The sequence below is a fragment of the Pantherophis guttatus genome, chromosome 4, assembly GCF_059756535.1.
Source record: "Pantherophis guttatus breed Tessera chromosome 4, ASM5975653v1, whole genome shotgun sequence".
Classification (NCBI taxonomy): Eukaryota; Metazoa; Chordata; class Lepidosauria; order Squamata; family Colubridae; genus Pantherophis; species Pantherophis guttatus.
Genome location: NC_142066.1, coordinates 22,287,420 through 22,306,827, shown reverse-complemented (window position 1 = coordinate 22,306,827; position 19,408 = coordinate 22,287,420). Strand labels below are relative to the sequence as shown.

The window sequence follows — 19,408 nt, the reverse complement described above, 5'->3', positions numbered from 1 at the left end:
TCCCTATGTCCAGTCATGGAATAAACCAAAAGTGTCAAACTTGATTTCATTGAGGGCCGCATCAGGGTTGCGTTTGACCTCGGGGGGCTGGATGGGCATGGCCATGGTGGGCATGGCCATGATGGGTGTGGCTGTGGTTGGTGTGGCCACCTCACTGTCACTTGTGTCAGGGGAACCTGTAGTGGCCCGGATGGGGCCGTGGGGAATCCATTGCCTCCAGCGGAGGAAGGCAAGACCAGGGAGAGCGCCAAACTCTTGTCTTCCAGAGGAGCTCCCTGTCCCTCTCAGGCCATGCACAGGACTCTTGGATAGCGGTACAGGCTGTTCAGAGACCTAGGCAGTGGAGGGCAAGTGCCCAGTCTAGCCCTTGAGTTCCCAGGGCGCTGGGACCCCATAGCTCAGCCCGTTTCCCTGAGGGGGTGCCTCCTTGAGGCTGCTGCTGCTGTTCAAGCTCTCCATTTTCACTGGCAGAGGCACCACGGGCTGATCCTTTGCTGTTTCCAGGGTGACCCCGCAGGCCAGATCTAAGCACCCCATGGGCCAAATCCGGTGTGTGGTCCTTGAGTTTGACATCCCTGGAATAAACCATGTATTCTTCTCTTAATCTTGATCTCATCTGAAGAAGGAGAGCAGCTTTTGATGACTTTGAGGCAGTGATGGGTTTCAATTTTTTTTACTACCAGTTCTGTGGGTGTGGCTTGGTGGGCATGGCGGGGAAAGGATACTGTAAAATCTCCATCCCCACCCCTCTCCAGGGGAAGGTTACTGCAAAATCCTCATTTCCTCCCGATTAACTTGGGAGGCAGAGAATAGATGGGGCCGGGGCCAGTCATAGGTGGTATTTACTGGTTCTCTGAACTACTCAAAATTTCAGCTACCGATTCTCCAGAACTGGTCAGAACCTACTGAAACCCACCTCTGCCTTGAGGGCACATTATATTATTCAGAATGGGAAAAAACTAGTCTAATTTCCAATAAATTGCCTCTTGTTATTTTTGTTCCTTTTCTTCAGCTAGGAGGCCAGGTTGCGAGTTGAGAATATCTGTCAGGGTTCTGAACAATGCCCTAATAAAAGCAGGAGCCTCAAGCAAAGCTTCAAGAAAAATCCAGATGTTTATTAGGAGAGTCATGTTGGCAAGGACTAAGTGAAGCTAGCTCTGACCTCACTCAATTCGCGCCTTGCCTCTGACCCTGTTTCCCCCTCCCCCCAAGGTGTGTCGTCAGTCATATTCCCCAATGAAGCAATTTCACAGGTCATAGAAGTCACTCCCTCTGGTCATTGCTGGTTTCTGTGGAGATGACCTTGACTTTGGCTGGCTAGGAAGTGTTTTCTTTTGACTGAGGTGCATATTCCTTGATGCAGCTACGAGGCTTGATTCCCCATCCCCCTGCATACGGCAACTCAGGAGCAGGCCAGGAAAGCTTCGCGAGTTGACAATATCACTGTTAAGGAATTCATCTTGCTGGGATTCATCGGCTTCTGAAAAATCCAACTTTTTTTCTTTTTCATCTACTTATACTTTTGGGGAACTTACTGATCATAAAATTGGAGCAGGTTGACACACAATTTCACAGTTCTGCAGTGTAGCAGATTTAAGGGCCTGACTGAAGAAAAGTGGTTGGATTTGTTTATTTTTATTTTATTTTATTTTTCAATTTATATACTGCCCTTCTCCCTGAGGACTCAGGGTGGTGCACAGCCAGAATTAAAAACATGAAATACAAATATTAAAAACAATTAAAATCTATATAAATTTGGCCCAAAATTTAAAAAACCACAAACCAATTAAACATTTAAAAATTAAAAAAAAAATTCTTCCTAAGCCAGCCCGGCTTGCTGGAAAAAGTGGGTTTTAAGGGCACGGTGGAAGGCACTGAGGTCTTGGATTCTCCTTATCTCTGGGGGCAGCTGATTCCAGAGGGGAGGTGCCCCCACAGAGAAGGCTCTCCCCCTGGGGGTCACCAGCCTACATTGTTTGGCTGATGGCACCCTGAGGAGGCCCTCTCTGTGGGAGCGCACAGGTCGCTGGGAGGTCGTCGGTAGCAGCAGGCGGTCTTGAAGATAGCTAGGCCCTATGCCATGGAGCGCTTTAAAGGTGATAACCAACACCTTGAAGTGCACCCGGAAGACCACCGGGAGCCAGTGCAGCTCACGCAGGAGCGGTGTTACATGGGAGCGCCATGCTGCTCCCATCACTACCCACGCTGCTGCGTTCTGGACCAGCTGGAGCCTCCGGGTGCCCCTCAAAGGGAGTCCCATGTAGAGAGCATTGCAGTAGTCAAGGCGAGAGGTGACGAGGGCGTGAGTGACTGTGCACAGGGAATCCCGATCAAGAAAGGGCTGCAACTGGCGAATCAGGCGAACCTGATAAAAGGTCCCCCTGGTTACAGCCGTCAGATGTTCCTCCAAGGACAGCTGCATATCCAGGAGGACTCCCAGATTGTGAGCCCTTTCTATGGGGGCCAAGGACTCGCCCCCAATAGTCAGTGATGGAGTCAACTGACTATATCGGGATGCCGGGAGCCACAGCCACTCAGTCTTGGAAGGGTTGAGCTTGAGCCTGTTCCTCCCCATCCAGATCCGCACAGCCTCCAGGCACTGAGACATCACTTCAAGGGCATCGTTGGGGTGGCCTGGGGTGGAGATGTACAGCTGGGTGTCATCAGCGTACTGATGGTATCTCACCCCGAAGCCACGGATGATCTCGCCCAGCGGCTTCACATAAATGTTGAACAGAAGGGGCGAGAGGACCGATCCCTGTGGCACTCCACAGACGAGAGGCCTCGAGGTCGACCTCTGCCCCCCTGCCAACACAAACTGCGACCGGTCGGAGAGAAAGGAGGAGAACCACCACAATACGGTGCCTCCCACCCCCAACTCTTCCAGCCAGTGCAGCATGATACCATGGTCGATGGTATCAAAAGCCACTGAGAAGTCTAACAGGACCAGAACAGAGGAGCAACCCCTGTCCCGAGCCCTCCAGAGATCATCAACCAACGCGACCAATGCCGTTTCCATACTGTGCCCAGACCTGAAACCCGACTGGAACGGATCTAGATAAGATGTTTCCTCCAGGAATTGTGGAAACTGTCGCGCAACCACACTCTCAACAACCTTCGCCATGAAGCGAAGGTTGGAGACAGGACGATAGTTGGCAAATATTGCCGGATCCAGGGATGGCTTCTTGAGGAGAGGCCTCACCGCCGCCTCTTTCAAGGCAGCAGGGAAGTAACCCTCACTAAATGAAGCATTGATAACACCCTGGAGCCAGCCTCGTGTAACCTCCCGGGGAGCCAGTACCAACCAGGAGGGACACGGGTCCAGTAAACATGTGGCCATACTAAGTCTCCCCAAAATCCTGTTCACATCATCGGGAGTCACAGCATCAAACTCCTCCCAGATAACATTCTCAAGACTATTCCTCATCACCCTGCCCTGATCTACCCAGTCAGAGTCCAAATCCCCCCGGATCTGAGCGATTTTGTCATACAGGTATTGTCCGAAATCCTCCGCCCTGCCTTCCAGGGGATCCTCCCGCACTCCCGGATGGAGCAGGGAGCGGGTCACCCTAAACAGGGCAGCTGGATGATTCCCTGATGATGCAATAGAGGCGGAAAAGTAATTAAACTTTGCCGTCTTTATCGCCACTAGGTAGGTCTTAATATGCGACCTTACCAGTGTTCGATCAGATTCAGCAAGACTGGCCCTCCAACTGCTCTCCAGGCGTCTTTTCCGGCGCTTCATTTCCCTCAGCTCCTCAGTAAACCAAGGAGCTGCGCGGGATCGGCACCGGGTCAGAGGCTGCAAAGGCACGACTTGGTCCAAGGCCCCACCAGCCGCCTGATCCCAGGCGGCTACCAGGTCCTCAGCCGAGTCATGTGCTAGATCCTCAGGAAATGGCCCAAGCTCCATATGGAACCTATCAGGATCCATCAGGCGCCTGGGGCGGACCCATCTTATTGGCTCCGCCTCCCTGCAGCGGGGTGTAGCGGTTCGAAGGTCCAGGCGAAGGAGCGAGTGATCTGACCATGACAAGGGTTCCATGTCTATATCCCTATAATAAGATCACTCAACCACTGGCCAGAGACAAAAATCAAGTCCAGAGTGTGTCCCCCCCCCGTGGGTGGGTCCATGAACTAGTTGGGTCAGGTCCATGGCCGTCATGGAAGCCATGAACTCCCGAGCCGTCTCAGACGTTTCACCGATGGACGGCAAGTTGAAATCACCCATGACCATAAGCCTGGGTGTATCAACTGCCACCATGGCTATCACGTCGAGGAGCTCGGACAGGGCCGTTGCCGCGTGGCAGGGAGCCAGGTATGCAAGCAACAAGCCCATCTGAACCCCATGACCCCATCTCACAAAGAGGGATTCACATCCGGCAATCTGTGGCACAGTGGTCTCCCTCGGACTAAGACCTTCGTTAATAATAACCGCCACCCCCCCGCCCCTCCCCTGGGCCCTCGGCTGATGGAATGCTCTGAAGCCTGGTGGGCACATCTCAACCAGAGGGACCCCTCCCTCCGGGCCCAACCAGGTCTCCATAATACCCGCCAAGATCATTAATTAATTGGTTTATTAAACTTATCTCACTGTTGAAGAATCCCTTGGAGGCTTAGTAAATGATGAAGTGATAATAATGAAAACAATTAAAAGTAGCAACAACTAAATAGTACTAAGAACCAAGAGGTTAGATGCTACAGAGGTGGAGTCTTCACTTTTATCCTGTCAACCACCTTCAACATAACATGCCCCCGTCAGGGCCCAAGGCCAGTTTTCAGAGCCAGAGGTTTTTTTAAAAAAATTATTAAATGAAATAACAAAAAAACTCTCCCACCCCCTCTCTCTCACACAGCAGGAGATACAGGAAACAAAACTAGGACAACTATAAAGGGTTCAAATGCCTGTATATTAGTTGTAGCAGCACGGGGGAACAAACAGGGAGAGCTTGGAATTCTAGTATATGAGGGCAAGTATGATATTGTAGCTATTAGTGAAACTTGGTGGGATGGAACAACAAAAGAAAGGAATGGGGGAATTGCATTGTATGTTAGGAATTACTATATCTCCATAGAAATTCACAACGCTAGGGATGAAAACCTTCTTGAAAGTATTTCTGTAATACTTGAATGTTCAATCATCACATCAATTAAAAACCAGAAAAAATGCCATGATCCCAAATTCTTAATCTTTACTCACATTGACACTAAGCAGCAGCAGTTCGATTGGAGTAATTAAAAAATCATTGGCCACGCTACCACCCACCATGCTCGTGAGTTCATCGAAGCCTGGCACTCCACAAACAATTCCCTCAAAAGCAGTGATGGGATTCTGCCGGCTCGCACTGGTTCCTCAGAACCGGTAGCTAACTTTTGTGCAGTTCAGTGAACTGGCCGAATAGCATTCCTCACCCCTCCTCTCCCAGCCACTCCTCTCCTTGCCCGGCCTCTTCTCGCAGGTTGGCTCACCTGACCTTTGAAACATAGAAAGCTTCCATCCTAGGAAATAAATCCAATCAACACCTCTCTCTCCACCAAAATAGGGTGGCCCGTCTTCATGTCTTTTCAAATGTAGCCTCTCTTCCAAACGATCCTGGGTCTAACATGAGCAATGCACACTGAACTCATCCAGAGGAGGATGAGGGAAGGATTTGAGCTACCTAAAAGGGTGTGAACGATCAGTTCAGACTTTGGCTGAACTGAAAAACTTGGACCAGAAAACACACAAACTTTTGAATATGTACCATGCTTTACATCCACGAAGTGACATCGACAGGTTGTATCTGCCAAAAAAAATAGGGGGCAGAGGACTATTGCAAATCCATCAAACTGTAGAAGAAGAAAAACGAAGTTTGAATGATTATGTGAACCAAAGTACAGAAACATTGCTCTAGGCTGTGAAAACGGAGAACATATAAAAACAACAGAAACAAAGACAGAATATAAGGAAAAACAGCTGGATGACAGATTAAATAGATGGAAAACCAAAGCTTCGCATGGTCAACACTTGAAAAACATTGAACAAAAATTTGATGACAACTTTACATGGGCATGGCTTAAGATGGGAACCATCAAGAAAGAAATGGAAGGTTTAATACTCGCTGCTCAAGAACAAGCACTACAAACTAATGCCATGAAAGCAAAGATACAAAAATCCACTGACAATCCAAACTGTCGACTTTGCAACAACAAAGTTGAAACTGTTTTCCATTTAATATGCGAATGCAGCAAAATCGCACAAACTGATTACAAAGCTAGTCACGACCAAGTTGCTAAATTAATCCACTGGTCATTATGTAAAAAATACAACTTTCCTGTATCCAAAAAGTCATGAGAACATAAAGTGGAAAAAGTTATAGAAAATGAGAAGGTGATGATTTTGTGGGACTTTCGAATACAGACGGATCGTCACTTGGAACACAACATGCCAGATATCACAGTTGTCGAATGCCAAAATGTACAATTTATTGACATCGTGGTGCCAGGAGATGCCAGAGTCGAAGAAAAAGAACTGGAAAAAATCATGAAATATCGCGACCTGGCCATCGAAACTACATGGCTATGGATGAAACATGTAACAGTGATACACATTGTCATTGGGGCACTTGGTACCATGTCTAAGAATTTTATAAGGTACATCAGCAAATTGCAGCTTCCTGCAATAACACCAGCGGAACTGCAAAAAACTGCACTACTTGGAACATCATACATCTTAAGAAGGTCCTTGGTTGATACCTAGGACGCTGGCAGCAACCCATATCAACCATTAGCACCAGTCAATGGTATTTGTGATGCATTTTTGAATGTTCAGTTGACTGAGTTTCATATTTAATGAATAAAGATAACAACAACAACAACAACAACAATAATGTTTCTTTCAATATGTAAAGAACAAGAAGAAAATCAAGGAAACAATAGTTTCACTAATAGGAGAAAATGGCGATAGACAGCAAGGGAAAAGCAGAACTGTTGAATTCCTTCTTTACATCTGTTTTTACACAAAAGGAAGACAATAAGAACTGTTAGTACCACTTTACACCACACTGGTGAGTCCACGTTTGGAATACTGCATCCCGTTCTGGTCACCATAGAACAAAAACAGATGCTGAGATCTCAGAAAGTGTATAGAAAAGAGCCACTGAGGGTCTGAAGTTAAATCGTGTGGTGAACAGTTGAGGGAGCTTGGTAGGTTTAGCCTGTAAAAGAGAAGAATTAGTGGGGACATGATCACTGTATTCCAATACTTGAGGAGTTGTCACAAAGAAGGGAGGATTGTCTTCTTCTCTAGGGCACCAAAGGGCAGGAGAAGAAGTAATGGATGGAAGCTTGTCAAAGGGAGAAGCTTGTCAAAGGGAGAACAAACCTTGAAGTAAGGACAATTTTTTTTGACAATGAGAGCTTCTGATTGCTTTAATTTCAGCTTAATGTCAGGTGTGCTTCCTTCAAAATCCAGGAAAGAATGACCCAGACTCCATGATTTATAGAAACAGGTACTTTTACTAGAAATTAAATGAATGCAACCACGGCTAAGCTGAAATTAAAACAATAGGCGCAAAAAGTGCATATAGAAAGCATCCCCTCCCACTGTCCATCATAAATCATCCAATCCAAAGGTCTTCCAGGGTCAGGTGGAAGCACGTCTGGCAGCGTCATCAATCAGGAATGCCACGACGGTTACCGATAGCCACTCCAAGGATTCAGTTTCATTTCTTCTGAAGCCACGCCCCTCCTCCAGCATGCTTCCCCCCAAGCTCCCTACTTCTCCCCCCCTCCCGGTTCCTATGGCAGCCAAAGCAGCAAAAGCGGAGGCTGATATTTGGAATAATTTGCCTCTGGGGTTGTGGGTCACTAGAAGTTTTCAAGAATAGATTGGATAGCCATTTGAATGGGATGGTGTAAAACTGTTGCCTTGAGCAGGGGGTTGGTCTAGAAAACCTTTGCGGTCCCTTCCAGTCCTGTGATCCTATGTATTTTCTATAATAAACATGGGGGCACACACAGAGTTGGAAAAATATATCCATGACATATTTCTTAGGAAAAACATCAAAATGGTTTGCTCCTGCTTTTCCTTTTAATAATTAGACTTTCTTTAAAATCATTTTTGAATGTTAGTTCTGGGAATATTATTATTTTTTGTTTTGTTTTTGATAATGGACATGGACAGGGAACGTTAGGTATTCCTTATTGTAACTTCTGTTGATCTATTCAAATAAGAGTTTCATTTTGGAGATACATAAGAGGTCAAGATGAAGAGCAACAAAGCAGGAACAATTTATGGGAACTGACCAAAGGAACTAGAGTAATTTCATTGGATTCGTGATCTCTTAGCAATTTCCTTTCAAGAGAGATTTTGAGCAGAAGAGACAAAAAAGTCTTGTGTTCCCAGTGATAATATGCAGAATCCCTTAGTGATGTGCTTGTGCTCATAAATTCTACATAATTACAAGACATCTTCAGAGAGTATATTATTGTCATGAGAACTGAGATGTTCTTAGTGTTGATGAACTTACTGAGCTCCTTCTAAAACAATTCTTAAATTTTTTTACTAGGACACTCCCTGTGAAAGTTTTTGAAGGTTTTCCCATGATATACCTGCAAATTCCTGAATAGGTATACAACACCTGGCTTTCATAGAAGTGAAAGTGGATCATCTTCCACCTTGCTGAGCTCTTGTAAAAGCTGTTAACACGCTTCGGTTTTTCTTAATGGATGTGGAAGATCTTGGAAAGGAAGGAAAGTAAAGTTCTCCTCTGTCATTGGAGAAAAACTGCAGCTCTGGAAATCCTTTGTCATCTGTAATCCAAGAACTAACCAAGAATTTTGCTTAGCTTCCTAGTCCAAAGAAGGTAATGTAGGCGCCAAATCTGATGAGATCATCTTTGTTTTCCCAGAAAATTAATGTGTATTAGTAGCAGTTTAGTTTAATATAGGTATGTTCTAACATGTTTTAACATCTTTATTCAAATTCAGAATAAACGTTGCTGGTGCATTTTGAGTATTTCTATGATGTTTGCTTTTGGAAAGATTCTTCCCTGACAGGAAATCTCTGTATAATCTGACAACAAAAATAATAGGATAAAGAATAATAGAGTTGGATGGGATCTTGGAGGTCTTCTACTCCAAACCCCTGAAAAATAAATATGATATGGGCAAGATCTAACTTATTTCCTAAATTCAAATAATAATCGATGATGCAAAAGAGGTATTTTATTTTATTCCCTTTTGAAAGACTCTAAAGGAACATTTCTTTTAGCAAGTATTTGTTCTTAACTTGCTACTGAAAATGTAAGGCATATTTGGGATTATTATTCAAGCAATTTTGAAATAGATACATTGAAGAAATTTCCAGTCATATTTCTTTATTTTGATTTCTACCCAATAGTAGCAAACCAAGAACAGAATTGTATTGTATATGTTTTCCAGCATGAGAAAATGTTTGCAGTTTTACAAGTGAGGGCAATTTTTGCACATGTACCTAGTGGTAATAAATTCCTTGGATTTTTTTTTTTTTTAGTTTGCATTTCTACTGAACAAATCATGGAATAAATTAGTACTAATGACAAAACATGCAAAAATTCATATGGACTTTTAAGTGAAAAGGCAAAAGTAGCAATTAATTAATATTATTTCACTTGGCCTGCCAGTACTGCAGTAACTGAAGACAACAAGTTGATCTGAGTTTAAATGATGATAGATGTTAAAGAAGATTCTGTCAACTAAGAAAAACTCACAATAACTATATATTGCAAAAATGAAAACCCTACCAAACTTCACTCAAAATAACTTTTTAAGATTTTTTTCCTCTTTAAACTGACATCTAAAGCAAATTCTCTTGTCTCAACTAAAGGAAAACTGATACGAAAATGGAAAAGCAGGAATATTTTTCTACCTGATAGTAATTTTGTTGTTCCATGCATCAAAACACTCTCATGAAATTCCTGGAATCATTTCATTACACTGATATAAAAAAATAGCTGTTAGCTGTTGTCAACATTGGGTTTTTCTAGATTTACATATTTAAAAATGGGAGTTGATCTAAAGGTCTTTTTTCTTCTTCTCAGACAGGAGGCCATGACAGAAGCTAAGAACATCACTTCTGTCAAGGAATTCATCCTGCTGGGACTCACCAGCCACAGAAAATTTCAGCTTCTCCTCTTTGGGGTCATTCTCATTATCTACTTGCTTACAGTTTTGGGGAACCTGCTGATCATCATATTGGTGCAGGTTGATTCAAACCTTCACACACCCATGTATTATTTTCTCTCACATCTTGCATGGGTAGATATGTGTTACGTAACTACCACTATGCCTCTAATGTTAACTCAGCTCCTGACTGGAGATGGAGCCATTTCTTTAGCATTCTGCATGGTCCAGATATACATTGCAGTGGCCTTAGGGGGTGTTGAGATTCTCCTGTTTGGAGTCATGGCCTATGACCGCTACCTAGCCATCTGCCGTCCCTTACTTTACCCTGTTCTCATGGACAAGAGCTGCCAATTGCAGTGTAGTTCAATATGCTGGATAACAGCTCCTCTGGTCTGTGTGATTTATATTGTCTGCCTTCTTTGCCAAAACTATTGTGGTCCCAATCGGATCAATAACTTCATATGTGAGATGCCAGTGGTGCTGAAACTTGCATGTGGTGATACCAGAATTGCCGAGGTGATTATTTTTGGTATAGGAGGATTTTTCCTTTTGGTTCCCCTTTCTATTGTATTGACCTCCTATGGATTTATTCTTCATTCTGTCTTACAAATGAAATCCAGTGGCCGTCGCAAGGCTTTCTCTACCTGTGGCTCCCATCTTATTGTGATCTCCATGTTTTATGGCCCTTTGCTTTGGGTGTACATAATTCCAAAGACTGACTCAGCTGCTGATCGTGATAAACAGATTTCAATCTTCTACGTATTGATCACTCCACTGCTCAACTCTGTCGTTTACACCCTGCGAAACAAGGACTTTCATAGGGCAGTAGTCAAGATCTTGTGAAGAAGGGCACTTGAAGAAAAGTATTAGGGATTCTGCCATGGGTAACCAAGTTTCTTTTTTTAAAAAAAAACTGGTCTGACAGTGACTAATTATGAGCATTGTCTTTGTTTCTCTAATCTTGAAATCATGTCATGGATTCTGTGGATGATCTATCTGCCTAGTCTTCATCTAGTAATTGTGTGGAGATGTTGAAACCTCAAGGCCTAGTTTTTTTGAAGTCTAAATGTCCCAGCTTCTGCCAACCTAGCAGTTCGAAAGCACATAAAAAATGCAAATAGAAAAATAGGGACCACCTTTGGTGGGAAGGTAACAGCGTTCGGTGCACCTTTAGCATTTAGTCATGCCGACCACATGACCACAGAGATGTCTTCGGACAGTGCCGGCTCTTCGGCTATGAAATGGAGAGGAGCACCGCTCCCTAGAGGTAGGAACAACCAGCACATATGTGCAAAGGGAACCTTTACCTTTACCTTTAAAGAACATGTACTTCCCACAGTGTTGAAATATTTCATATCCATCTCTCTAAATGCACTGGACAGAACATAGTGTATTGCAATTCTCAATCCAGTTTATATTTGGGAAAATTTATTTCTTTGATCAGCCTAGTTCTTTCTACAGATTTTCCATCTTCCATAATTACCCTTTCTTTTTAATTGATCACATGTTGGCTGATTGTACTAATCTATAATGTTTGCTTTCTAGAACCATGATGTCAATGCAATGTTTCTGTGGTTATTTTCTCAGTCCAATATCATCCATTTGTGATGGGATGGTATAACCCCCCAAACCATTTCTTGGTTAAAGTAGGGTAAATATGGTGCACATGCTTCCCTAATTATGGTCTGAAAATTTTCTGAAAAGTTCTTATAACATGATACTTAAAGCTGGAGAAAAACTATCTAATTTACAGTGAATGTCTGTGTAAAGATGAAGTTAAGGGAGAAGCCTAGAACTGTGTTGGTTTTTTTGTCAGCTGCAGCACACTGCTGGCTCATATTTAAATGGTTGTCCACTATGACTCCAAGATCCCTCTCACAGTCACTACTATTGAGCAAGGTACCACATATACATTTTATTTTTCTTGCCTAAATGTAGAACCTTGCTTTCTTCACTGTTGAATTTCATTTTGTTAGATAGCACCCAATGTTCAAGTCGGTCAAGGTCCTTCTGTATCTTAAGCCTATCTTCTGGAGTGTTGGCTATTCCTGCCAGCTTGGTGTCATCTGCAAAGAAGAGGCAGGAAAAGCAGAGAAAAGGTTTTGTGTTATAATAGATGCTTCAGCTAATGCTGTTGGAGGGGACATCAACTAGGAAAGTGAAAGTGAAGTGAAGGGAATCCTGCAATTCCTGCGATTCAGCCCTGGGACAAGGAAGAAGCCCAGGAAGAAAATCCTGGACTGGCTTATGAATACTTGAAAGACCAGAAGAATGGACTATATCATGTTTATGAACCTCCTGATGCTGGATAGTGGAGCTGTGTGAGTTCAAGTCTTTTTTCCTCACCAAGAGACCAAGGAGAACATCCAGACATTCTATTAGCAGTCATTGAAATAAAGAGGAGGAAAAAAAAGAAGAAGCTGTAATACAGCAAATCAGAAATTGATGGAAAGGGAGTTGAGGTTAAGAACAGATAGATGTCGTGTGTAGTTTTCCAGATGTTCACAGACTGACATTGGTTATATAATTATATTATATAATGTCAATGATAATTGTTTAGTAGGAGTCCTCCATCCTGGAAAACACTTTTGAAATTTGGGGTACAATAAATTAGGTGATTGTTGACTCTGAAACTGAATCAAAGGGTGGAATTGTAACTGTGGTGTTGTAAATCATGCAAAAGACTGTGGAATTTGAATGGTGTTGGAATATTACAGAAATATTGTTTTGAATTTGAAATCCACAAATTCTATTTTTGGATCATATGGCTTTTTGATTAAAAAAACCCCACCTAGACTCATTGGTTGAGTTAAACCAACCAAAATTACTTTACACTCTACAACAATCCAAATGGAAGCAATTCTATAGATGCAATACTAGTTATGTTAATTTTCTTTTAAAATATGTTACCGAAGGAATTCTGGGAGTTGAAGCCCACATATCTTGAAATTTCCAAAGTTAAAAAACTCTGGTTTAAAAGCAGGGGTGGGATTCAGCTGGTTCTCACTGGTTCGAGTGAACCGAATGTTAATTTTAATCTGGTTCACTGAACTGGTAGTTGCAAGGGCTGGCTGACCCCACCCACCCCACCCCACCCTGCCCCTCCCAGGAATCTCCACACAGCCCATTTTGTATGCCAGGTAAGTGCAGGGCCCATGGCGGAGGCTCTGGGAGGGCGAAAAACAGGTCTTCAATTTCCGGCCTCTGGAGGGGGAGGTCATTTTCGCCCTCCCAGAGGTTCAAGGAAAGCCTCTGGAGTCTGGGGAGGGCAAAAACCTCCCTCCTCATGGTGCAGGAGGCCATGTAGGCCATGCCCACCATGGCCACACCCACCTAGCAGCCAGGCAGAGAACCGGTTACTAAAATTTCTGAATCCCACCCCTATTTAGAAGGAAGTTGTATGTATATGTAACCTGAAATCAAGTTCTGAATTTTGTGGAAAATCTATCTCTCAGCCTATACATTTTAATCCCATTGTATCATTACCAGGGACCAGAACCTAAACATTGCTACACAACTAACAAAAAAGCTTGACTATATCAAAGAGGGAAGCAAATATTTTATCAACTCACTACTTCACTACTTCCCAAAAAATCAGAGAAATTTTTAGCATGAAGCTGAGTTTTTGGGCAAAAAACAGATTGAGAATCTTATTCATGTATTCTGAACTAAAATAGAAAAGCATCTAATTTCTCAATAAAAGTTGTTTATTTCTAGTAACTAATCATGTGAAATACAGAGGTCAATATACAACTCCAGCAATACAGCACATGGCTTACAAAAACTCAACTTGTGATAAACACAGGGTCACATACCCATTTGGACACACATCAGTGGTAGGTTTCAAATTGTTTTACTACCGGTTCTGTGGGTGTGGCTTGGTGGGCATGGCTTGGTGGGCATGGCAGGGGAAGGTTACTGCAAAATCCTCATTTCCTCCCAATCAGCGGGTACTCAGGAGGCAGAGAATAGATGGGGGCGGGCCAGTCAGAGGTGGTATTTACTGGTTCTCTGAACTATTCAAAATTTCCTCTAATGGTTCTCCAGAACTGGGCAGAACCTGCTGAAACCCACCTCTGACACACGAATTCAAGACTTGGAGACATGACATATTTCTTAGGCAAAGCTAATAATCATTCTGTCTATACAATTGTTTTTTTCATGTTTGAAGTTCTGGGAATATTAATCTTTCTTGCCCATAAAGGAGAATATTTGTAGCTTAAGTGTCAAGACTGATTCACACTTTCACCTTCATTTTTCTTTCACTCACAGCTTGAAAATAACAGAGAGGGTGGGTTGGTGGAATGCAAGGGTGGGAGAATGGTATTGAAACATCTCTCGACTTCCATGAGACATTGCTGTCATCTCAAGGACACACCAAGTAGACCTCCCAGTGTGGCTGACTGCTTCCCATAACAAAATGATCAGGAGTGATTGGTGGACATTTTGGACTGTGAGTGGCCCATTGGGAAAAGGGGGAATTAACTATGCTTGCTTTTGTGTGGGAAACTCGGAACTTGTTTCACTTCTTCTGTGCCAATGTGATTTATTCAGTAAAGTTTTATATTCTTGGTAAAATAATGTCCCAAGAGTTCCTTTTTCTGCATTCACCAACTGGACAGGGTTGAAATGAAGGACCTTTGGTCTCTCTGAGCTTGCTTGTTTTCTTGTGGAGTTTTCATTGCCCAAGCTGGGTAATATCATCACTGTTATTGAGTAGTGTGGTTTGCTGTCAGTTTATTTTACAGTCCAGGGGTCAGCAACCTGTGGCTCTGGTGCGGCTCCCTGTCACTGGTCAGCTCCACAATTGATAGAGCTTTCAGTTAGGACAAGTAGAGGAAAAAGGATGCCATGCTAGGAGGAGACTCTATGGTGAGTGAACTGGACTTCCGGTCGGCTTCAGAATTGGAATGGAGGGCTTCCAGTTAAGACCTTTGTGGCTCTTTGAGTGTTTAAGGTTGCTAACCCCTGTTCTAGTCAGTGGTGGGTTGCTACCGGTTCACCCTGGATCAGGCAAACTGGTAGTGGCGGTGGCAGGAGTTGCACGCATGCAAGCACCCATGAGTGAACTGGTAGCAATGGGTTTTGAAACCCACCCCTGGTTCTAGTGGCTTTTGCCGGTTAGTGTTAAGGGGTGGTGGTTTTAGAGATTCTTTGGACTGAGTCTTTGGACTGCAACAACCACTATGTAGGACAACCAGTCAGAAGACTGGCAGAATGCATCCATGAACACCAACTAGCAGTCAGAGGACCTGATGACACACAATGTATAGATAGACTTACCCATAGGTTCAATTGGGAAAATATGACCATCATAGACCAAGCCAAGTCCACAAAACACCAGGGGATTTCTAGAAGCCTGACACTTTAATATCGAATTAATATCAATAGACACAAAGACATTAAGAACATTGAGATAATATGCAAAAGAGACAATCAACCAGCCAAAAAAGGAACAAAAAGACCCAAGAACTTTTTCACCAGCAATCAGCATCTAGATCAGCATAGATTAACTCCAAGATTAACATCAGACCAACAATCAAATAAATAATACCCCAATCCAGAAACTGTCAAAGAAGCCAACAGAAGCCAACAGAAGCCAACAAGACCAGCTCAGTGGTAGAATTTTTTTAACTACTGGTTTTGTAGGCGTGGCTTGCTGGGTGTGGTGTGGTTTGGTGGGTGTGGCAGGGGAAGGATACTGCAAAATCCCCATTCCCACCCCACTCCAGGAGAAGGATACTGCAAAATCCCCATTCCTACTCCACTCCAAGGGAAGGTTACTGCAAAATCTCCATTCCCAACCCACTCTGGGGCCAACCAGAGGTGGTATTTGCCAGTTCTCCAAACTACTCAAAATTTCCACTACCGGTTCTCCAGAACCTGTCAGAACCTGCTGAATAGCACTCCTGGACCAGCCCCACAATACTGACGGGGCAAGATACTAGAATATAAACTGAAAGCAAACAGCATTTCTTACTAGCAATGATGATATTACCTAGTTTAAGTAATGAAACGTCTGCAAGAAAAGAAGCAAGCTCAGAGAACACCAAATTCTCCCCCTCCCCCAATCTTTCTTGGTTTCGAAAATGGACATAGACAGAGAGTGTTGTTGGCTATTCATTATTTTACCTTTGTTGATACATTCAAACATGTTCTGTCCTTGATTTAAGAAACCCAAGAGGTCAAGATGAGGAGCAACAAAGCAGGAAAATTTAGTGGAAATGACCAAAGGAACAAGAGAAATTTCATTGGGATCACCATCTCATACCAATTTTCTTTCAACATTAAGTTTGAAGAGAAAGAAAAGCAAAGGAAGTTTTATATTCTCAATAGTATTATGCAGAATCCCTTACTGATCTGTATGTGTTCATACATTGTAATAATTGCAAGACTTCTTCAGAGATGTATTATTCTCCTATGAGAATTTAGGTGTTCTTAGTAGTCATGAATATGTTGAGCTCCTGCCCAAAGAACTGTTTCAGTTTTTACTAAGAAACCTTTGATGACAGTTTCTGTGGGGTCTTCCAAGAGAGAGCTATCAATTCCAGAATAGGTGCACAATGTCTGGCTTTCATAAAAAGCAAATGGATCATTGTACTGGGCACTTTAGTAGCAACAGATAATACACTTGGCTCTTTTTTAATGGATGAGGAACATCTTGGGAAACAGAAAGATCCAATTGTTTTCTGCCACTGGAGAAAATAGATAATCTGCAGCTCTGGAAATCCTTGGTCATTTCGAGTCCAAATATTAACCATATCCAGTTTTGCTTACTTCCTAAACCAAAGAAGGTAATGTAGATCTGATGTGGTCATCTTTGTTCTCCTAGAAAATTAATCTGTGTTAGTAGACTAGGTTAAGTTTAATATGGGAATGTTCTAATTTCTTTATTCAAATACAAAATAGACATTGTTAAAGCAATTTGAGTATTTCTATGATGTTTGCTTTTTCTGATCTTCCCTGAACAGGAGTTCCGTTTATAATCTCATTACAAAATTCTGCTTAGATGTCCTTTGATTTCCTAGAAAAATAATCTGTGTTTCTAGAATAAAGAAAGCTTAATATGGGCGTGGCACATCAGGAGAGAAAGTTGAACATCTTTCATATGCGCTGTCTCCGACATATTCTTGGCAATACCTGGCATGACATAGTTCCAAATAGCGCAGTCTTGGAATGTGCTGGAATTTATAGCATGTACCTAGTGAAACTTGAAAAATTAGAATATCGTGCAAAAGATCATTTATTTCAGTAATGCAGTAGTTCAAGCCTTGATTTGTCATAATTTTGATGATTATGGCTTACAGCTCATGAAAACCCCAAATTCACAATTTCAGAAAATTAGAATATTACATGAAATCAATAAAACAAGGATTGTACATAGAACAATATCGGACCTCTGAAAAGTATAAGCATGCATATGTACTCAGTACTTGGTTTGGGCCCCTTTTGCATCAATTACCGCCTCAATGCGGCATGGCATGGATGCTATCAGCCTGTGGACTGCTGAGGTGTTATGGAAGACCAGGATGCTTCAATAGCGGCCTTCAGCTCTTCTGCATTGTTCGGTCTCATGTCTCTCATCTTTCTCTTGGCAATGCCCCATAGATTCTCTATGGGGTTCAGGTCAGGTGAGTTTGCTGGCCAATCAAGCACAGTAATCCCATGGTCATTGAACCAGGCTTTGGTACTTTTGGCAGTGTGGGCAGGTGCCAAGTCCTGCTGGAAAATGAAGTCAGCACCCCCATAAAGCTTGTCTGTGGAAGGAAGCATGAAGTGCTCCAAAATCTCCTGGTTGATGGCTGCATTGACCCTTAATGAAGCATAGTGGACCAACACCAACAGATCACATGGCTCCCCAAATCAACACAGACTGTGGAAACTTCACACTGGGCTTCAAGCATCTTGCAGTATGTGCCTCTCCATTCTTCCTCCAGACTCTGGATCCTTGGTTTCCAAATGAGATGCAAAAGTTGCTCTCATCAGAAAAGAGGACTTTGGACCACTGAGCAACAGACCAGTTCTTTTTTTCTTTAGCCCAGGTAAGACGCTTCTGATGTTGTTTGTTGTTCAGGAGCGGCTTGACAAGAGGAATACGACATTTGAAGCCCATGTCCAGGATCCGTCTGTGTGTGATGGCTCTTGATGCACTGACTCCAGCCTCAGTCAACTCCTTGTGAAAGTCCCCAACACTTTTGAATGGCCTTTTCCTGACAATCCTCTCCTGGCTGCAGTCATCCCTGCTGCTTGTGCACCTTTTTCTTTCATATTTTTTCCTTCCACATAACTTTCTATTGATGTGCTTTCATACAGCACTTTGGGAACATCCAACTTCTTTTGCAATTACTTTTTGAGGCTTTCCCTCCTTATGGAGGGTGTCAATGATGGTTTTCTGCACAACTGTCAGATCAGCAGTCTTTCCCATGATTGTGATTCCTACCAAACCAGACTGAGAGACCATTTAAAGGCTCAGGAACCCTTTGCAGGTATTATGGCTTAATTAGCTGATTAGAGTGGGACAATTTGAGCCTAGAATATGGAACCTTTTCACAATATTCTAATTTTCTAAGATTGTGAATTTGGGGTTTTCATGAGCTGTAAGCCATAATCATCAAAAGTATGACAAATCAGGTTTGAACTATCTCGCTTTGCATGTAATGAGTCTATCTCATATATTAGTTTCACCTTTTAAGTTGCATTACTGAAATAACTGACCTTTTGCACGATATTCTAATTTTTCGAGTTTCACTTGTATACACTATTGAAACAGCCACGTCTACGCTGGCTTGGGCATCAAGTGAGGTATTAATATCACTTTATAAAGCCCTAGTAAGACCACACCTAGAGTACTGCATCCAGTTTTGGTCACTACACTATAAAAAAGATGTTGAGACTCTAGAAAAAGTGCAGAGAAGAGCAACCAGGATGATTAGGGGACTGGAAGCTAAAACATATGAAGAATGGTTACACGAACTAGGCATGGCTAGTCTAGCGAAGAGAAGGACCAGGGGAGACATGATAGCTGTCTTCCAATACTTGAGAGGCTGCCACAGAGAGGAGGGGGTCAAGCTGTTTTCCAAAGCACCTGAAGGCCAGACAAGGAATAATGGATGAAAACTGACCAAGGAGAGATTCAACCTAGAAATGAGGAGGAACTTTCTGACAGTGAGAACAATCAACCAATGGAACAGAAGTTGCCTTCAGAAGTTGTGGGAGCTTCATCACTTGAAACTTTCAAGAAAAGATTGGACTGCCATTTGTC

The 19,408-nt window shown here is 42.9% G+C and overlaps 1 protein-coding gene across 1 annotated transcript; it reads left to right on the top strand.

The window, feature by feature from the left end:
• The first annotated feature begins 9,784 nt into the window (after window positions 1-9,784).
• On the top strand, window positions 9,785-10,989 carry LOC117662213 (olfactory receptor 2G3-like). The gene has a single exon (XM_034411529.1). It carries the CDS (start codon window positions 10,024-10,026, stop codon window positions 10,987-10,989), a length of 966 nt encoding a protein of 321 aa, XP_034267420.1. The 5' UTR covers window positions 9,785-10,023.
• Window positions 10,990-19,408: the final 8,419 nt, after the last annotated feature.